At 46.0% G+C, this 20339-nt stretch overlaps 2 protein-coding genes across 3 annotated transcripts; one reads left to right on the forward strand and one right to left on the reverse strand.

Moving 5' to 3' along the window:
- Window positions 1-888: 888 nt before the first annotated feature.
- Window positions 889-4650, forward strand: LOC123088152 (calmodulin-binding receptor-like cytoplasmic kinase 2). 2 transcript variants are annotated; one of them, XM_044510325.1, is made up of 7 exons: window positions 988-1275; window positions 1471-1598; window positions 2149-2411; window positions 2505-2673; window positions 2771-2860; window positions 3460-3752; window positions 3983-4650. In XM_044510325.1, exons 2-7 carry the CDS (start codon window positions 1568-1570, stop codon window positions 4199-4201), a joined length of 1065 nt encoding a protein of 354 aa, XP_044366260.1. In that variant the 5' UTR covers window positions 988-1275; window positions 1471-1567; the 3' UTR covers window positions 4202-4650. The 2 variants fall into 2 exon arrangements, with proteins under 2 accessions (XP_044366259.1, XP_044366260.1); XM_044510324.1 differs by lacking the exon at window positions 1471-1598 and having other exon boundaries at window positions 889-1275; window positions 3983-4649.
- Window positions 4651-10378: 5728 nt separating this feature from the next.
- LOC123088153 (zinc finger matrin-type protein 2) lies at window positions 10379-16476 on the reverse strand. Its single transcript, XM_044510326.1, has 11 exons — window positions 16193-16476; window positions 15599-15641; window positions 15412-15498; window positions 15271-15292; window positions 15094-15176; window positions 12139-12171; window positions 11549-11627; window positions 11405-11457; window positions 11142-11202; window positions 10940-11022; window positions 10379-10787 (listed from the first exon to the last, which is right to left on the reverse strand). Exons 2-11 carry the CDS (start codon window positions 15608-15610, stop codon window positions 10692-10694), a joined length of 609 nt encoding a protein of 202 aa, XP_044366261.1. The 5' UTR covers window positions 15611-15641; window positions 16193-16476; the 3' UTR covers window positions 10379-10691.
- Between the last annotated feature and the right edge of the window lie 3863 nt (window positions 16477-20339).

Below are 20339 nucleotides of genomic sequence, written 5' to 3' on the forward strand. Positions count from 1 at the left end.
CTGTGGCTGCTCTAACCTGGTGCCTCGACGCAGGCCTGCATCTGGTACTTGCTCCGGGAGAAATCCTCGTTGATTCCGGCGTTAGACGGTCACGACAACTCCAATCTCGCGTTGCTTATCTTCCTAGGGGCATGGTCCTTGAGTTGTACCTGATCCACTCGGTATGGGCTCCGGACGATATTTCATTGACGACGTTGTCCATGGACATCATTTACCTTCTTGAAGGCGTCATCTCGGAGCCCTTTGCCGTCATCCATCCACCCTACCTATTGTGTGTTGTCTAGTCCCTGCTGATGCTTGCTCAAGATGACAAGCTTCGTGCTCTTGGTGTTGACTCTGTTCATCTTTTTCTCAATGATGGCACAAGATGCCTCCCGGACTTGCTAATAGTTTTGATTTCCCGTGGCGGAGTTCCCATTTAAGGTTCGTGTTCATCGCTGCTCTCCTGACTTGCATTGCTCCAATTGTTCTGGAGGCTGGAGCATATGGTCATGCTATGACACTCGTCGACTATGGATACTCCTGTGTTGCACCTTGGGGTTCGGATACGCACGCCGTGCCATCGTCTGTTTGCAAAGTCTTGGTATTGTGATCTTTCAACGACACCCGTGATCTATTTGCGCCATTCATGATGGAGTCTGTTTTGTCTGCTAGCTACGCCGTGCTTTGTCATGGGTACCCATTTCTTTGTCTCTTCTTCTTTTATCCTTGTTATTTGTTCGGTTTTTGGCCCGGTTTTCCGCATGGATGCAATCGACTTGTTGAGATTCTCTTTAGAAAAAAAAAACCCTTTCTAGCGGGGGACTAGTCCTACATGCAGCCGTGGTCCACGTCTACGGGTCTTCTCTCCCTCGCAAGTCCTGAATTAGTCCACCTTGACGCGCCCAACTAATCAATCCTCGTCCATCAAACCCGCCGCTTTCCGCGGCAGTAGCGAGCGAGCGCGTCGTCCCGCTCCTCCCCTCTCCTCTCCGCGGCTGCCGCCTCGCCACGCCACCTCGATGAGGAGCGGTAGCAGCAGCAGCAACGCCGGCTCGGCGCCCAGGAGGAGGCCGATGAGCGACCTCATCGGCGCCGGCGCCAGCGCCAGCGCCAGCGACGACCTCTCCCGCTACTCGGTCGCCACCACCACGGCCTCGTCCGAGCGTTCGTCCGGCAGCAGCGGCCGCGGGGCCGCCGCCTTCCTCGACGCCTTCCGCTCCTGCTTCGCCCCCGGGGACGCGCGCTCGCCGGAGACCTCCCTCTCCGACGTCGACTCCGACGCCTCCCACCAACGTACGTGCGCACGCGCCTTCCCTCGACCTCTTCTCCGGTGGCCTCTCTGCCCTTCTGATCCCACGATGCCATTTTTCTCTTCTTCTTCGTCTTCTAATTGTGACATGTTATTTGTCAACCGTGCCTGGTCAACGCGTACGATTGTACTTCAGCTTTGCTTTTTATAACTCGGTTGTACGTACTACGTCTTTCTAGGATCGGATCTTTGCAGGTGCACTGTTTTGTGTACTGATGTGTACGGCAATAACAGCACAAGATGCAGCATTCTCCTCTTGAGCCTTAGTTTAATCAGATGTCTACAACACACTCTCCATCACCATCAGGTTGTACTTCCTCCGTCCGAAAATACTTGTCAATCATTTATAGAACAAGTATTTCCGGATAGATGGAGTACTTTTCTAATTACTACTCTCTCTGATTAACTTTTTTGTGAATCGGGTGTATATAGATACGTTTTAGCATGTGTTCACTCATTTCGGTCCCTACTTAGTCCATATTGAAATATTAAAGTATCTTATATTTGTGAACAAAGAGAGTAGTACGTATTATTTTCCACTTGTTCCATTTGATTTGTCGTGATTTGATCATGACCGGAACCCATCTTGCTCAAAGTGTTCGTATCATTTGCTAATTCTTTCTCCGACTCACAGAGTAAGCAAACCCCATCGTAAAGTACCATTAGCGAATTCCTTCCCTCTTTCAAGGATAGCCTCCTGCGTGCCACTCACATTCGTTACGATATATGCATCCTGGAATTAATGGATACTGTTAAATTCATGACACTATGCAAATAACACTTTGCTTACAAGAACCATCGTTAGGCTCTCTGTAAACTTGAGATGTGACGGTTCTTTCCTATGAATGAATCTGCAGACTCGCAGTCGCTGAGCTCTCAAGGTTCTACCAGCGGGAGCACTTTCGAGAGCAGGAGATCAGCCAGAGGGCTGTATGGCTCCACCCTCAGGAATTCTTCAGAAAGGGAGATACCTGGAGACAGAAAGTTCACCTTACCAGAGATTCAGAAAGCAACGAAGAACTTCTCGCCCAACCTCAAGATTGGGCAGGGTGGTTCTGGGACAGTGTACAAGGGTCAGCTCAGCGATGGCACCCTCGTCGCCGTCAAACGGGCCAAGAAGGTTTGCACCATTTACTTCTTATACATACGATCAGTTCTCAAAACCTGGCGACAGTTGCATAACATGTCTATGTTCGTTTTCTTTTCGTTCCAGAATATGTATGACAAGCACATGGGCCACGAGTTCCGGAACGAGATAGAGACGCTGCGATGCATCGAGCACCTGAATCTGGTACGGTTCCATGGGTTCCTTGAGTTTGGTGGTGAGCAGTTGATCATTGTGGAGTATGTTCCCAATGGCAATCTTCGAGAGCACCTTGAAGGTAACAATCATAGGATCCTGCCCTTTCCTCCTATGGGGATGACAAGTGCCATGGTTTTTGCTAATTCTATCGTCTTACCGAGTTTAGACGTGTGCAGGTCTGAATGGAAAAGTCCTGGAGTTCTCTGTGAGGTTGGAAATCGCGATCGATGTGGCCCACGCTATCACCTATCTTCACACCTACTCTGGTAATGCAGAGTAATTATTAATGTTTCTTTGCATTTTGGTTTCATGTTTGTCAGGTTATTTGGATTTTTTTTCCTATTTTGGTTGTTTTGTTCTTGCATCTGAAAGGTTTGCAAATGATATTGGGACACTGGGTGGCCAATACTTGTTTGGATCAGAAATGATACCCCGAGAAGAAGTTAAAGCAAGGTCATTAAGAATTTAATCTAGCACTAACTTGATTTAGTTCAGATATGATGACGCTGCAGAATCCTTTAGTAGAAAACAGAGCACTTGGTCTGCTTTTGCTTAACTTCACAAGGAAGATATAGCTGCATCACAACAACCAGTGCCTAGGATATTTTCCTAGTACCAATAGGAATTAAAGCCTCTATTTAAACTGAGATTCAACTCTCCGAACCAAATTTAGACCAAAACTATTACTGGTGATAGGAGATGACCACAGAGGTTTTATGTCAAATATCTCAATTCAAAAAGGGAAAAACCATGACTTGTTGCACTATTAGGGCCTGACGTGCAGATGCCCCAAAAACAAACATATACGACCTGTGAAGAACCACCAAATCAGTTAGACTCTGACCCATATATTTCACCGATGCAGATCAGCCGGTCATCCACAGGGACATCAAATCCTCAAACATTCTTCTCACAAACAACTGCCGAGCTAAGGTCGCTGACTTTGGATTTGCGAAACTGGCTCCGACTGACGCCACCCATGTCTCTACTCAAGTCAAAGGAACAGCAGGGTACCTTGACCCAGAGTATCTCAGAACATACCAGCTCACTGAGAAGAGTGATGTCTACTCCTTCGGAGTGCTGCTAGTGGAGTTGGTTACTGGGAGGCGCCCGATCGAACCAAAGAGGGCGATCGTCGAACGTGTCACAGCAAAATGGGTTAGTTTGTGCCATTCTTATCATTATCTTTGTACCTTTAATGGTCAATATGAAATGAAATATGTACAATACTCCCTCTGTCCCAGAATATAAGAACGTTTTTGACACTAGCATAATGTCAAAAATGTTCTTATATTCTGGGACAGAGGGAGTAGTTCATAAAGATCGACGACTTGTCCATATATCTGGTTTTGCTAATTATAAGTGTGCTCCATTTATGGTGGGCACAGGCAATGGAAAAATTCTCGAAGGGCGATGCGATACTAACACTGGATCCGAATCTGGAAGTGAACGACGCGACCAACCTGGCGATCGAGAAGATGTACGAGCTGGCCTTGCAATGCTTAGCTCCCAAGAAGAGGAACCGGCCGAGCATGAGGCGGTGCGCAGAGATCCTGTGGAGTATACGTAAAGATTACAGGGAGCTGGCTCGACCAACCTCCTCTTGAACCAAAGCAGCTCATACGGAGCAATCAAGAAAACAGAATGCAACAACATCCCAGTTTGCCTCACTTCAATTCAAAGCTAGCATGGAGGTGTGGATCAACCGACCGCTGAGCTACGGGCTGCCAAACTGTCAATGGGACCTGTGGCCTTCCTAGAAATTGTGTGCTTATTAGGTATCAGCTAGGAAGAGTTACATTGAAGTTCCTCCTACACAGCTGTACACGTAGATAGTCGCCTTAGCAAGCACAAGCAATTTCAAATATGACTTGAATATACGATGGTGTCTGTATGTTGTAGAAGAAAGATGATTTCTGAGGAGAGCATGCATTTCCCATGTATTAGATGCGTTCTCCTGTATATGATGAACAAAATTCAACAGCAGTGGCATATCTTACTTTTTGGGTGTTTGTGTGCGTCATCGTCAATGTTTTTGGCATAGTAGTGCAGAAAATTACAAGAAAACTACAGCTGCAAGAAAAATACCGCATAAGAAATTACAGATGTATATTCGTATTCAAACCTGTCTGTGTTCGCTCATGTGTGTGGTGGTGCATCTCCACTGGACAAAATAGCAAAACCCCATGTCTCCATCTCTCTGCCTTCTCTGGTGTTATATGGACCGCATGCATATTCTTTCGTGTCGTAAACTTTCTCCTTAATAAATATACATGCGGATCTCGAAATAGAACAAGAAAGAGCCCATGTCACATTCTCTCTGCTGCTTTGTCTCTCTTATGCTGAAATCCCAAATCCTGACATCTAAGATCATTGCCCCTCACCGCTCCACTACTTGTCTGTGACCTGGTTCGATGCTCATTCCGAGAGGTGGTTTTTTGGCTGTTGGGTCTCCCTACTTCAACACACATCACAGCATCTATTTGCTATAATACTTACGCTTGATACCTATGACAGTGTCAACTCAACTGAGGTGGGCCACCATAGTCCATCATGTTCCATTGGATTTTTTTTTGACCGTGCATGTGCTTATGACTATGGCTTCTCATCGTGATGATGCAAAATGCAAATCCAGACATAGATTGCTGAATGACGTGTGTACTTGCCATTTCCTGAGAAAATCATGTTTGTTTGTGTTCTATACACATATAAACGGAATGAAAGGCTAGCAACTATAAGTACATACCTTTCTTTTTCGCAAATTTCAAATGGGCATATGTTTTCACAAAAGTTTGTAACCGCATATGTTTCCATAGCGCCTATCAGACCCCCACTGTCGCTCCGTCGCAATCCCAAATATTAGCCTATTGGACCCCACCGTTTGTTGCTTTGTCATAATCCCAAAGTTTGTTGCTCTGCCGAATACAACACCTTGATTCGAGCCATGCGAATTCCCAAGAATCCTTCAAGGCTACTCAAGTTAACCAACTTTGATGAGCACCACACAACGCTGCCTCTGCATTAGCCCACATGGCCAAACCTTAAGAATGCCGGCCATGATGCCACCAACAAATGCGAACGTTGGCCATTAACAAGACGATCAACCCAAAGCCTGCCTCAGAGATGGTCTGCGGGTTGAGCATGTCAGCATGCGATGGGATGCGGACTTGATGCCAGCAATCTACATGTTAGCATCAACCTACTACTTTTCTAGAACGCGACATGACATTTCTAGAACTAAAAATCATGATTCGGGTGTGTAGCCCTACAATGAATTTAGACCGGGCAAGACTGAGGTGACCAGTTCGCCAGACCAGGTCTTGTGCTAGCTCTGCGCCTGGACCAGAACCCTAGTAGATCTATGTGTTCTCTTCATTATATGCATAGCTCCTAGCCCATGTGTATTTGCCATGGTTAGTTTCTTGCAGTTTAGCATCCTTTGCGATTTTAACATTTTTGTGGTTAACTTATTGCAGTTTAGCATCATTTACACTTGAACATTTATGTGGTTAGTTCTTGCAATTTAACATGGTTTACATTTTCCATATTTATGTTTAGTTTCTTGCAATTGACAATCGTTTACAATTTTAATACTTTAAGGGTTAGTTTGTTGCAAATGAACGTCGTTTACACTTTTAACACTTATGTTGTTAGTATGTTGCAATTGAACATATAGTTTACACTTTTAACACTTAAGTGGCTAGTTTGTCGCAATTGAACGTCATTTACACTTTCAACATTTACATGGTTAGTTTCCTAGAGGTTGTGACGCCGCGGCAATAAGCTAATCATTGTGATGCCGAGGAAAACTACATGGTTAGTTTTTTTTTCATGACTGGCTGTTCATCAAAAGTTGTGACACAAACTCTTGCCCTTCCTAGAAGCCAATTTTTTTTCAAAGACAAATATCGACGGAGTGATGCGCTCAAGATAAGAACAAGAGAACTGTCAACTGAAGCTGCATAAATCATTTATGTGCCACTATTCACAGTCGTGATCTCAAAGAAATACACCTCCGGAACCGGTGATTCACTTGGAGCAACGAAAGGACCAATACTATGATGAACAAACTGAACTCTTTATTCCGCAACGCCGATTGGGACATGCACTTCAACACTCACATCCTCCATCCACTTTCTTTGTCCCTTTCGCACCATTGTCCTCTCCTGCTCGCGGATGACAAGGGCCCTCAGAGACCTCGCTCCTTCAAGTTTGAGAATTTTTGGACCACGATGCCGGGCCTCACTGACATGGTTCAAAAGGCATGGGCGAAGCTAACTTCACACTCTGAGTCTTGCCAGGTGCTACACCACAATCTGAAAAAATGGGCACCAGGCTCACTGAGTGGAGTAGGACACCTTTTTTCAAATCAAAAGTCCATCTTCATGGCGCTCCGCTGGTCATCCTCCACCTAGACATAGCCCAGGAAAGCAGAGCATTATCCTTGAAAGAAATGGACCTCTGCAAGAGGTTAAAAAGGAGGGTCATCTCCTTATTAGTCATCGGGAGAGCTTGAAAGCATCAATGTGCTAAAATGACCAATCTGAAGGAGGGTGATGCAAACACCAAATACTTCCACCGGAAGGTTGATGCGCGAAGACGCAAAATCACATACACAGACTCAAACACAACCATGGGTGGATCACCAAACATGAGAAAAAAGAGGAGCTCATTTGTTATCATTTCAGTGAGGTTTTGGGGAGAGGGAACTAAGGTCCCTTGACCTAAACTGGGGCGAGCTCAACATGGAGACTCATGTCCTGTCAGATCATGAGGACCCCATCTCTGAGGAGGAGCTTAAAACGGTGATCAATGACATGCTCACTGACAAGGCCCCAGGGTTTCACCGGGCTTTTCTTCAGATTTGTTGACAAATGATGAAGGGGGAGATGATGGCAGTGGTCCGTCTGTTTGAGGATCCACATAGTGCCAACCTTCATTGGCTTAATTTGGCCAATGTGGTACTTTTGCCAAGAAGGAGGGCGCGGAGGGGATACCGGATTATAGGTCAATTAGCCTCATCCACATCATTGCAAAGATCATTGCAGAAGTCCTAGCGAACAGACTGCACCATCACATGAACGCCCTTGCCTCGAACGCGCAAAGTGCATTCATCAAGAGAAGGTGCATCCACAACAACTTCATGTACATCAGAAACCTTGCTCGGAGGCTTCAAAAGAGCAAAAACCCCATCACTCCTTTTCAAGCTGGACATCTGCAAAGCTATAGATTCGATCAAATGGGAATACATCATCGACCTTTTGCAGAAAAGAGGTTTCCTCGCCTCTCTCTATGCGGATGACGCGGCGGTTTTCATGGCGCCCATCAAGAGGGACATTGACCGGCTATCTCAGATTTTACACTGCTTTGGCAAGGTCACAGGCCTTGCAACCAACTTTCAGAAGAGTTCAGCCGTACCCATCAGATGCGGCAACATAAACTTGACACCCATCCTTCATAACCTGCCGACCAAAAGATCCTCCTTCCCAATGAGATACATGGGGCTCTCTATCTCGATATGGCAACTGAAAAAAGTGGACTTTCAATTCTTGGAGGACAAGGTGGCAGCTAAGCTCACTCCTTGGGATGGTGGCAACATCACTGCCATTGGACCCACCGCCCTTGTAAAACCAGTCCTCTCCTCCCAAGTGTCATACTACATTATGCCTCTCATCGTTCCCTCGAGCACCCTACACAGGACCAACAAATTGGAGAGAGCTTTCCTTTGGGTTGGCTCGGACAAGATAACAGGAGTGAAATGCAGAGTAAAATGGGAACTGGTATGTAGTGCGTACGAGTGTGGAGGCCTTGGGGTGCTCAACACAGACAAGTTTGCGTGAGCTTTGAGACTCAAATGTCCATGGTTTAAATGGAAAGAGCCTTCCAAACTGTGGGTTGGCATGGGCAACCCCTGCGATGAACATGACCTCAATCTCTTCTACACATCCACCACCATCACCGTAGGGAATGGAGCAAGAATCTCCTTCTGACAGGCTTCATGGATTAACAACCGGAAGCCCAAGGAGATAGCTCCACTCATTTTCAAGGCTTCATTGCCAAAAAATTGAAAGGTAAGAGAGGCGCTCAACAATGGGCCTTGGGTTGCCAAAGTCAAAGTTTCGGCCAACTTCACCATGGACCACATCCACCAATTTGTGGCCCTCTGGGCGACCATTCAAGGCTTCCACCTTGATGAGCATGTTGAAGACAATATTTTGTGGAAATACGCAAACAATGGGCACTACTCCACAGCCTCCGCCTCTCTCCAATGGATCACATGATATGGAAAGCTTGGGCCCCTCCCAAAGTCAAGTTCTTCTCTTGGTTGGCTAACCAAGACCGTATTTGGGCCGCCGACCAACTGGCCAAGGGAGGATTGCCTAACTGCGACCTTTGCCCACTCTGCAAGCAAGTCCAAGAATCCGGTCCGCACCTCTTCTACAAATGTTGGTTCACGCTCCGTCTTTGGAACATGGTGGACGACTGGCTGCAATTGATTGAATTCGATACTTAGTATTGGCATCTAGAGGACTCTGTTAGTGTGATTGGTGGTCGAAGAGATCCGACGAAACGGGAAGGCCATGGCGTCCCTTACAATGCTTGTCGGTTGGACCATTTGGAATGGTTGGAACACACAAGAATGCACCAACAACAATCCTGCTCAACAACATTAGATGTGAGATCAAACTTTGGGTTTTAACCAGAGCAAAAAAAATGGGCACTATTGTACCAGGAGTGTGAGTCCTAAGTAGTTTGGGGCTTGTAACAAAAATTCTATACTCTTCTTAATCAATATACAAGGCAAATCTTTTGCCTCCGTTTCAAAAAAAAAGAGTCTGAAATCCCAGCCGGACCTTGAGATATAAACCGGGGAACTGAAACTAGCTTCACACTCGCGCTCGCCTGCTCCCTCTTATATGTAGACACAGAGGTAGTAGTACATCCGGTTGGATTAACTGGATTGGCTCGAACCGCACGCGGCGTGCAGCAAGAGCGTGCTGCTGTGCTCCGGTCGTATCGCAATACTACTACTGTAGTACGTGTTTATCTGGTGAGGCGGTCCTGTCAGCCAAGGGGAGGCTTGATTACGACTCACTAGTATCTACTCCCTTCATTTGACAATGTAGTGGGTCTGCGCCTCCTGAGATCTAAGTTAAAATATGAATCCAGTGATATAATTTTTGCTTCCACCGCAGTCGATCTAGCTGGTTAAATTTGAATCTCAGAAAACGTGGGCATACTACATTATGGAGGGAAGGGAGTATCTAAGTAGGTGCACAAGAGAAATGTCAAGGATGCAGACTAGTACTAGACCACTAGTAGAACCAGGCGAGGCGAGGTCGCCATCTGCCCGACACTCGTGGAACAGTAGGATGGATGCGCCCACTTGTTGGACAGCTCCTGAAGGTGATCTCGTTTGACGATTCAGCGAGTAAAGCTGTCAGCTGTGACCCTGAACCTGAACGAGAGACATGTTTTCGAATTGGCCTTTCTTCTAAGTCGCCAACCAGCAGTCCGCGTGCCCTGAATGTAGCGTTTACGCGCTAACTTCACGTTGTTATCTTGTTCCCGAGTTGATTTAGAGGACTAGACCATGAATCACTTTGTTTGAACTAGAAATTGGCACAAATATATATCTTTTCTAGTGTATCTTTTAGCCCATCAGCATGCAAACTTATTTTTTCTCTTTCTTTTCCAAAACGGAGAATATGGGAGAATAAGACAACAAACAGCCTGCAAACAGAGCATTTGCTTTTCTCGCAAGCTGATACAACAACAGCGTGTAAACGAATTAGTTATCTCATTTCTCAAAGATAAAATGCCTCTCAAATGATACAGCAGCATCTAGACGAAATAGTCGTCTCATTTCTCACAAATGATCACGGTCACAAATTACAGAAGCTGAATTGTTCCAGCATCAAGTATCCTTTCGCTGACATTATCAGGTAGCGGTTGCAAACAAGGCTCCAGTACTACACTAATCACAGCACTGCGGCTCTGCATCAGAGCTGTGCCTGACCTACGCTGAGATCCAGGTGCACAGGGTCACGGCGACGTCTTCACCAGCCACAGACCAACGGAATGAAGAACCAATTTTCACTTCTTTGATGAGGTGCCGAACCCGCCAAAGCCCATCATAGCAGCAACATCAGGATCAATGTCCTCAGGTTCATTCTGGCCAGCCTGCTCTTTCTGAAACCAAATCATACCATGTCATTACAATTCTCAACAGCTCAATAAACTGACAGACTGCAAGTCAAGTCTCGTGTTCAATGGAAAACACGTACCTAGTAGAAACAGGAAATTACATACACATAGGCACACATAAAAGATTGTACTTATACCTTCTTTTCTTTCTTCTTTTCTCTGCGTTGACGCTTCTTCTCCTCCTCCTCTTGCTGCTGTTTCCATATTCTCTCATCCAAATCTGAAGAAAAGGCCAAGAAGCCAATTTTAAATTTCAGACAGCAATGTGGTAGACAATTCCGTGGACAATGAATAGAGAGGAGAAATGACATCCTAGATGATGTTTTCGCATTGCATCACCTTGTTCACTGAAGCTGGCTGGGTCCTTCCTCTTCTTAAGTGCCTCAAACCGTTTTTGAACCTGCGGGCAGAAAGAGTTACTAACATTGAAACATATGGAAGGTAACCACGCAAGCAGCTGTCCACTTGGCTTAGATAACTCGAAGATTTTCATTTTCAATTCGAGATGAGATGATAAACCAACGAAATAACCAGCGCATGATGAATAATGATTTTAATTATTAGATGGACTCGGGTCCAAAGGACAAGCTTCATTTTTTTACCTGTTCGAGTGATGCCCTTTCAACACGCATAGACATGCCCAATGCTCGCTGATCTGTCAAATGTTCAAACCATAAAACATGAAACTGATGATAGGCAAGTTTGCTAGACCAACTGAACTTAAAATAGAGTTTGCAGGTACTTACGCTTCTTGCCATTTATATGATCCAAATAGTTGGCTGAATCTTTAACAACACACTCACATACTGAACAGTAGTATCCAGCCTGCCAGAAAGTTGGTAAACTGAGAACAAGCTTTTGTGCGATAAACTGAGCATGAACAATATCTAGTTAATCATTAATATTTGCATCGTTCTCCAATCCAATGGCAAGCAAGATAAATTATGTAGCAATAGTATTGTTCTAAATATCATGCATTGGTATGTTAAAGAAGATCAAGCAAGTGATGAATCGGACACTAGTGAGTAATGACTGATTGTGGAAACATGAGACCAAAATCTAAAGAACAACACATACAACAGGTCTTCTGAATCAAGACCCCACAGAGTTCTCAAGTACTCCCTCTGTAAAGAAATATAAGAGCATTTAGATCACCAAAGTAGTGATCTAAACGCTCTTATATTTGTTTACGGAGGGAGTACAACGAACAAACAACAAGGAATCACATACTCTGGCAGAATGTCTATCAAGTAAGACAAACTGGAAATTTTAGTATTTTACAAACATTGCCATTTCTTATCTAAAATAACAAGCCCTGTGAGATTTTGGGACAAACCTGCTGACTCAAAGGTGCGATTGGGGTTACCACCTGAAAAGGAGGCAAAATAATATGGTTAGTAATACATTTACGTAATAGAGCGTCTATTTTATCTATACAGATTGTTTTATAGCGAACTAAAAAAACAGCTTATCGATGATAAATGAGTAAATGACCAAACCGAGCCACCTATACAAATAAAACATTCATACGTGGACTTAAGTTACTCATCTTTTGCAATGCTCATTCATACTTCTTCTTATCATGTGCTGGTAATATCAAACTGTTAATCATTGTCCTAGTCATGTGCTGGTAATATCAAACTGTTAATCATTGTCCTAGACTCCTAATACAGCACAACGGCAGTACTACTGAAAGGAGTTCTCCAGTAGAGTCAATCTAGCGACACCCTTACAGAACACTATAAAAGTCCGCTCTTCGTAAGGCCTTGGCTATTATATTCTTCTTATTTGGCTAACTCGAACTAGTGAATTTACCATTCGAGCCTGGTCTTTGACAGGGAACCATGTTTTCTTTTTCTTTTCGGAAAATGATAAAGAAACAATAATGGATCAACCACCGCAATGATTACATAAAGAACTGCAAGTTAGGTAGTCTCTTGCATAGCAGTTGAGAAGAGATAGGTAATGAAGAGAATTAATATATAGTGGATCGAGCTTTTCAATCTCGCACAATTTGCACCGGCCCAGAGTTCCTTTAAAGGAGCAGCAATCCTCATCCAGTGGAGTAGTGCAACAATTGATGGCCTCCGACTCCGATCGCCTTCGTGCCCTTAAGGCCTTCGACAACACCAAGGCCGGCGTCAAGGGCCTCGTCGACACGGGCGTCACCACCATCACCTCCATCTTCCACCACCCCCTCCCCCTCCACCATTTGCATGCAGATCATGAGCACCACTTTACCATCCCGGTCATCAGTCTCGCGGCTGCCATGGGTGCTACTACTACTACTACACCATCCGAGCGAGCTGAGCTGGTCACCGCGGTGAAGGTGGCTGCGGAGATGGTGGGCTTCTTCCAGGTGGTGAACCATGGCGTGCCCAAGGCGGCCATGTCAGAGATGCTTGCAGCGTTGCGGGGCTTTCACGAGGAGCCGGTGAAGGCCAAGGCGCCCTACTACAGCCGGGACTCTCGCCGGCGCGTGAGGTACCAGAGCAACTTCGACCTGTTCCGGTCGCCAGCGGCCAACTGGCACGACACCCTTTTCATGGAGACAGCGCCGGAGTCGACACCGTCCGAGGAGATACCGCCCGCGTGCAGGACCATAGCGCCCAAGTACATGAGGTTGGTGCAGCAGCTGGGCCGCACCCTGCTCGAGCTGTTGTCGAAGGCACTGGGCCTCCGCCGTGAGCACCTGGAGGAGGACGCTGCGTGCCTGGAGGGGCTCGCTAGCCACTACTACCCATCCTGCCCAGAGCCGCACCTGACGTTGGGCACTACCGCCCACTCCGACCCCTGCTTCCTGACCGTGGTCCTCCAGGACGCTGTGGGCGGCTTCCAGGTGCTCGTCGACGGACTACAGGAAGATGACAAGAAGATGTCGGATGTCGTCTGGGTGGACGTGCCGGCAGTGGCAGGCGTGCTGGTGGTGAACGTCGGGGACTTCCTGCAGCTCGTCTCCAACAGCAAGTTCAGGAGCGTGGAGCACCGCATGGTGGCCAAGAGTGTCAGGCCTCGCGTCTTCGTGGCCTGCTTCTTCCGGCGGCAGGGTGCGGCCACGTCCACAAGAGTGCTACAGCCAATTGTCACCAACGGCGAGGCGCGGTACAGGAGCACCACCATGGCGGAACTGGTCCGGCGCTACAGGGCCAAGGGCCTTGACAGCAACTCTCTGCTCCAGCACCTGAGGCTCTGAATCCATCCGACCAAAACTACAAGCTAGTTGCTCGCTCAGCACTCCAATCATAACCATGCTAGCAATGCAAGATGTTTGGATTGTGTTTGTGGTTCGAATTCAATATATATGTATCCAAGCAATGCAAGATGCAATTAATCCTTTTTGCTTTCCAAAGTGGACGTCATGGAATGATTGGACATCCAACACAAATGAAACAGGGAGCAGGATACTGACAAGGTCTCAGTTCAGCTTCCCCAAATTTACAAGAAAAGTCAGGGAACCCTCCCCGCTTTCATTTCAGCAGGTTCATTACAGGCCAAATTATATGTCACCAGAGAGCATGGATGCAGATGCAGTTGAACCTGAAACATGGCTGGCCTGTTGGTCTTTCCATGAATTGCAGAAAGCATCAAATTAAGACTAGCCATGGCAAGATTATAGTACATGCACAGAAACTGCATATATATTCTTGAGTACATTTTCTGTATTCTGACTATATATACAAGGGCGCATCTACTTGACTGGTAAGGTCGGATGAACAATGAAATGCCATGATGACATTTGTATCCTTTTTGGCCCTTGATCGACTAAAATTCAAATTTCATGAGGACAAGATAAACAAACATCATGAACATGGTAAACTGTACCATAATTAAAATGTTATGCAAATAAAGCATCCAATTCTTAACGAGCTTAGCTGAAGGGGGACTCGCTACTTTCTTTCAATATATATACTGGCATAGATGATTTTAAGTTAATTTAGTATGGTGTCTGTCTACAACTGCCAAACACAACAGTAAGCATATACGGCTGTTTGACAGACTCTGGGAAAATAGCAGCATAAAGAACACACAATGCCATGACATACTAAAACACCCAATACCCACAAATCAACATCCAATAATTCAAATCAAGCATAAACATGAAGTCTCAGATACTAGGTTGCAAATTAACCTAAATAAGGAACTTCAAAATGCACCACGCGAGGCATTACAGATATACATAAGAAGAAATCGAGGAATCACACCCAATTGGGTTCACAGGTTATACAACAATGACGAAACATGGAAAAACATAATAAGAAACATTATTTGAAACCTATATGATCTGACAAACCTGGGTTTTACCAAGACGAGACTCAAGATCAACTTCATAATCCCTATGCTTCAAAGGCTGTCTTTGCACAGGAGGGCCCCTGTCTGACGTTTGTAGAGGAAATAATTCAGTATTGCATGATCATAACAGTAAGGCTGCAGAATTAATAGAATTAATAACTTTAGACGGAGTGCATACCCTTGCCTCTCCGGGCTTCATCCTGCATAACCAAGGGACAAAGACAGAACAAATGTTAGCACTGTATTGAACAAGAGAGACATATGAATATGAATATGATTATGTTTACTTTTCAAAAAACAGTAGGAGATCGTGGAGGACCTTCTCATCCCGCTCTCTCTGTCGAGCTCGCTCCAAGTACTCCTCCTTATCAAATTTCCTACGGAAAGTGTTATCCACACCTGCAGGCTACGCATCATAACAAGCAGAAGATCAGCTCAAAATCCTCAAATGCACCACACTGGGTTCTCTACAGACAAAAAAAGAATTACGAGTAGGAGCAACTCACATTGCCAGACATCTTGCCCTGTCCACCGCCAAGCAGCTGCTACCTACGAATCATCACATGTACAAGAAACATAAGAAACAAAACAATAATCTAGAACGAAGAATTGTTGCCACATGACAACGGACAAAGCGAACAAAACATGCCCCTGCTCAACAACCATCAGAGAAGCTGCTCATGATGGCAGCGGGACTTGACTCATTGAAACAATATGCATCCTTGGGCTGAAAATTAACCAGCGCAGCAAACTATCCACAGAAGACTGCATTGTTTTCGACATAAAAAGAAGTATGGGACAGAGGTGCCGTTGATATGAAATTCGAACCACACATCAAATCAAAACAGATAGAGCATGGCATAACAACACAGCATGGTAGAATGTCCATCTTGTAATATTTAGCATTGCATGAAACTGAACCGAATGAACTGGACATCGAATTGAACCCTAATACGACGGGGCACGGCAGCATAAACAGCAGAGCGTTCCACCAATCAAACTAACCAAACGTCGAAGGATTAGTTAACCCTAGCCTCCATCAGGGACAAACGGATTATGAGGACGCTAGGAGATCAGAATGAAGGGAGCACGGAACTCACGGCGAGGGGATCCGACGGCAGGAGGAGGGGCGCCGAGGAGCGCTTGCCGCGGGCGCGGGGACTGGCGGGGAGGGAGGAGGCGGCAGGGGCGGTGTTACCAGCCCTTCCAAGTTGCAAGAGCCAGCCGAGGCGGCACCAACACGGGCCGGTGGCGGCGACGGCGACGGAGACGGCGACGGCGGGATCTCCGGGGAGCCGAGGACGGTGGTGGGAGGGAGAGCCGAAGCAACCAGATGTGGCCTGGGATGGATGGACCGAGAGGCTCGTGGTTGGGCTGGGCCAGATAAGGCAGGGGCCCAAGTTTGGTTTTCTCAAATCAAGCCTTGAGGCGGTAAAGTGGCCCGGATGCCCATGGTGTCAACGCCACGGACACCGGCGAGTGAGAGACGCCGGCCAGCGGGCGGCAGCAGCCTCAGAGCATCTCCAGCCGTTCGCCCCCCAGGGCGCTAAAAAAAAAGGTCTGAGGGTGAACCGGCGCTAATTCGGCCCCTGAGGGCGACCTAGCTCATAGTCATGCCCCCAGGCGCCGCCTCCAGAACGCGAAAAATTTAAACTTGGTCGTTCCTGCTCACAAAAGGCAGCGGGTCACGGCGTAGCAGGAGCGTCGGGGAGGAAGCGTAGGCGGGTGGCGAGTAGTTGTATGGAGGGTACTGCACGCCGGCGAAGGCGGGAGAGGGCGTGCGCTGGGCCGAGTATCCATGGGGGAAGGTGACGTTTGGGTTGAACCCACCGTGCGCGTCCCCGTCGGCGTAGCCCGGCGAGGGCGATCCCCATGGCTGCGGAGAGCCGACGCCTTGCTGGCCCCAGGGCGCGTACTGGGCGTGGCTTCCGGGTGGATTCATCATCCCCGCGCGAGTCGCCTCGGCCTCGGCTTGGTCCGCCGATGAGGCAGCCGCAGCCGCGCGCGCCGCGTTGTCGCGGGCCTTCTTGGCGATGGCCTTGTTCTGCCGGTCGGCGGTGACAGCCTCCCGTCGCTGAACTTCCGTCCTCCACTCGGCGTTTGACATGCCTGGTGGCTTGGTCGGCAGCGCCCTCGGCTTCCTCTGCTTCGGCTGGGCGACGGAGGCGGTCGCGGTTGCCGCCGCGCGGGGGACGACGTACTTCTTCGGGGGCATGGCGGCCGGCTGGGAGGCGAGCGGGAGGGAGATTGGCGGGAGGAAGGAAGAGTATGGGAGGGAAGTGGGGGAAAAGCGGAAAAAAACGGCGGCAAGAGGCGCTCGACTCGCCGACAGGGCGGACCCACGCGCCCTTTTCGCTTGTGCCGGCGCCCCAGGCGCCCCCCAGGGCGCCGGGTTCGGCCTGGGTCCGTCGGCACCAGTTTCGACCCGAGCCGGCGAAAAACGAGCTTCTGAGGACGCGACTGGGCCGTTTTTTGGGCGCCGGCGCGACAAAAACGCCTGGGGAGGACCTATTGAGGGCGCGGCTAGAGATGCTCTCAGGTCTTCAAAGTTGATTTTATTTCATGGTCTTATTCTGATAGCAGGAAAACTAAATGAACTGACTGTTCATATACTCAAAATATGGTCCATTCTATGCATACAAGGTGCTATCTTAATATGGTCCATCTATATGTTTGAGCGACAAGTAATATGGATCGAAAGAAGTATTCAACATGAAGCTTGATGGGCAGCAGTTTATGCCTACATCAAGCAAATAAGTATGGATTGTAGATTTATTTGGTGACTTGACTTGTTGTTAGTTCACCAGTTGCTAAAAAGGAATATAATTATCCATATGTGTGTTTCCATCGTTTGTTTACCTTCGGAGACCTCATTTCTCTTTTCATTTGTGCATGTCCATATCATCCTCAGAACCGCCGGGAAATAGTGGCAACATAGCTGCAGCTGCCATTTCTAAATTCATATATTCCATAAACAGAGAATCAAATTACAGAGTATTGAACACAAAATTCATATCCAGATCTATGGCTACAGTTTTCCTTCACTGAAATTAGGTTCTTCCGGAGCAATTTCATCTAAAATATGCACACAGAGATAACACCGTCGTTCTCTTTTTCTACAGGAACACCAGGTTGCAACTCCAGCTTCATCGACGAGCTCACTCGCTGCTCTAGAAGGTGCTTGGGCTTGTTTCTCTGACCGATTTACTGCGACATCTCACATCGATCTTCACTGTCTCGTATACCTATTTTTCATTCTCTCATCAATTCCACATGTCTGCTAGTCCATTGCACGGTGCTAGATGGTCCCTGTTAAGTTAATCCAAGGTGCATCCCATCAGGACTATTATTTGACTTGTTGTATTAATTTATTTCAGATAGTTGACTCCAGGTTGAATCTCTCTGTCATTGAAACTTCATTAAGAAGACAGACAACAATAAAACTTTGCAAATGCGATCCTAGCTGTTCCAATATATTGCCATATTGGTTTTGTTTTATTCTTATTGCTTCATGTTGTTTGCTTTGTTTGAACTGCATTTTATAGCCAGGTTTTATGTGTTGCTTTTATTTTGTTTAGGCGAGTTCTAAACCATTAAAGCAGAAAACATATTGTTTACAAGAAGCACATAGTACTGTAGACTTATGTTCACCCATTATCCAGAACCTTGACCTAGAGTCCTCCTTCTACATATTTGGTCTTCTTGGAATCAAGCAATTACTAAGAAGCACATAACTGATTATTTCTTCTGCCTTATCTTCATTTCTTTTATGCACACTGGCTAAGGCTTAAATCTCTAGAAGATTCAGAGTCAGGTGCCACTTGAGACATACCCCCTTTGTAAACTAATATAAGAACGTTTAGATTACTAAAGTAGTGATTAAACGCTCTTACATTAGTTTACGGAGGGAGTATTATGCAAGTGCACGTCTGTTGTTAGCTTGTTATGAGTTTCAGTTTTCGAGTCTATGCAATTCTTAGTGTCCTACTTTGTATTGTTTAGTACTCCAATAATCTAAGGGGTGCCAAATTAAACCATTTTGTTTGTACGAAGGCTCACTGAAGCTTCTATAGGTTTTCTACTAATTTGATTTTTTCCTTCATTGCATTGCAAGGTTGCTACCAATGCTAATCCTTTCTTGGTACAGTTCAAGTTTGCCATCAAATTCTGAAAAAAGAAAAATAACCTCTAAACCAGGGGATTCGCTGAGAGGGAGTGTTATAAGTAAAAAAAATGACAACTTATTTTCTTCTTCGGTTTCAGTTATGAAGTAATGAACAAAAGAGTTTCAACTAGTTGTTCCAGTCTGTGCATGTACCTTTATGGCCAGTAGGCTTAATTCTTTCAGCTTGTAAGCTCTTTGCGTCTAGGTACAGAGTTTATAGTTAACTGAAAACAGATAACAGAGAGTCGCAAGTTCAGTTTTCGCTTATTGGAAGTTGGCGTTCTACGTTTGCTGCAATGCATTCTTATCAAGCCGTTCTTATCTAAGCGATTCTGTAGGTACATGTTGTTTCTTATATGCAGAGAAATATCCTTGAGAGAACAGAGAGGTAAAAAACACCAGATTATTTTATCAAATGAGGACATGGATGCCTTTACTGAGCTTTAGCTGAAGAGAGAAAATATGATGCAATAGGATAGCTTCCACAAATTTAGAACCAAGATCCATTTGTCTGCCTTCATCTGCCTGACACGCTTTACTCAGGATATTGATGAGAGGCCTCCTGAATGGTCTAAGCTTCAAGAGTTAAAGATATTTAGTGTACTTTTTCTTCTGTTGATCTTGATTGAAGATATGTCTTACTTTATGCAGGTAAATCATCTGCATATGCATGGAACGGCACATACTGGCCTCAACCTGTACAGTATTCATGTAAGCCACATAGGCAAGCATATGAAAGTAGGCATCATTTCCTTCTAATCCTGTTTACTAGAGTGGTTGTGTTCTATCCTTGCAATCATGCTTAGTTACCAGTACATTTGTTCCATTTCATGTAATAAAAGTTAAACTTCTTTACCGGGAGTGTTAAAGATAGCATTCCCCTTTCATCGTGATCTTGCATAAGTGTGTGGTAATCATTGCACTTTAACAATGTATTTATTTCTTGATTTGATGAGACAGCGAGATCGTACTCATTCCAATTATGTAATGTAATTTTTCTTTCTATTACTATTGCTTGATGACAAAATATATGTCATCCTATGATGTACTTTTCTGGATCATGCATATGAATTCTAGCAGTA

Source organism: Triticum aestivum, chromosome 4A, assembly GCF_018294505.1.
Source record: "Triticum aestivum cultivar Chinese Spring chromosome 4A, IWGSC CS RefSeq v2.1, whole genome shotgun sequence".
In the NCBI taxonomy this organism is placed as follows: domain Eukaryota; kingdom Viridiplantae; phylum Streptophyta; class Magnoliopsida; order Poales; family Poaceae; genus Triticum; species Triticum aestivum.

Coding starts and splice junctions, on each gene's coding strand:
- LOC123088153 (XM_044510326.1), bottom strand. Junction 11,458..11,548: donor TCATATAAATGGCAAGAAGC/GTAAGTACCTGC, acceptor AACATTTGACAG/ATCAGCGAGCATTGGGCATG. Junction 11,023..11,141: donor AGCCAGCTTCAGTGAACAAG/GTGATGCAATGC, acceptor CCTTTTCTTCAG/ATTTGGATGAGAGAATATGG.
- LOC123088152 (XM_044510324.1), top strand. CDS start 1,002: ATGAGGAGCGGTAGCAGCAGCAGCAACGCCGGCTCGGCGCCCAGGAGG. Junction 1,276..2,148: donor CTCCGACGCCTCCCACCAAC/GTACGTGCGCAC, acceptor ATGAATCTGCAG/ACTCGCAGTCGCTGAGCTCT. Junction 3,753..3,982: donor AACGTGTCACAGCAAAATGG/GTTAGTTTGTGC, acceptor TGGTGGGCACAG/GCAATGGAAAAATTCTCGAA.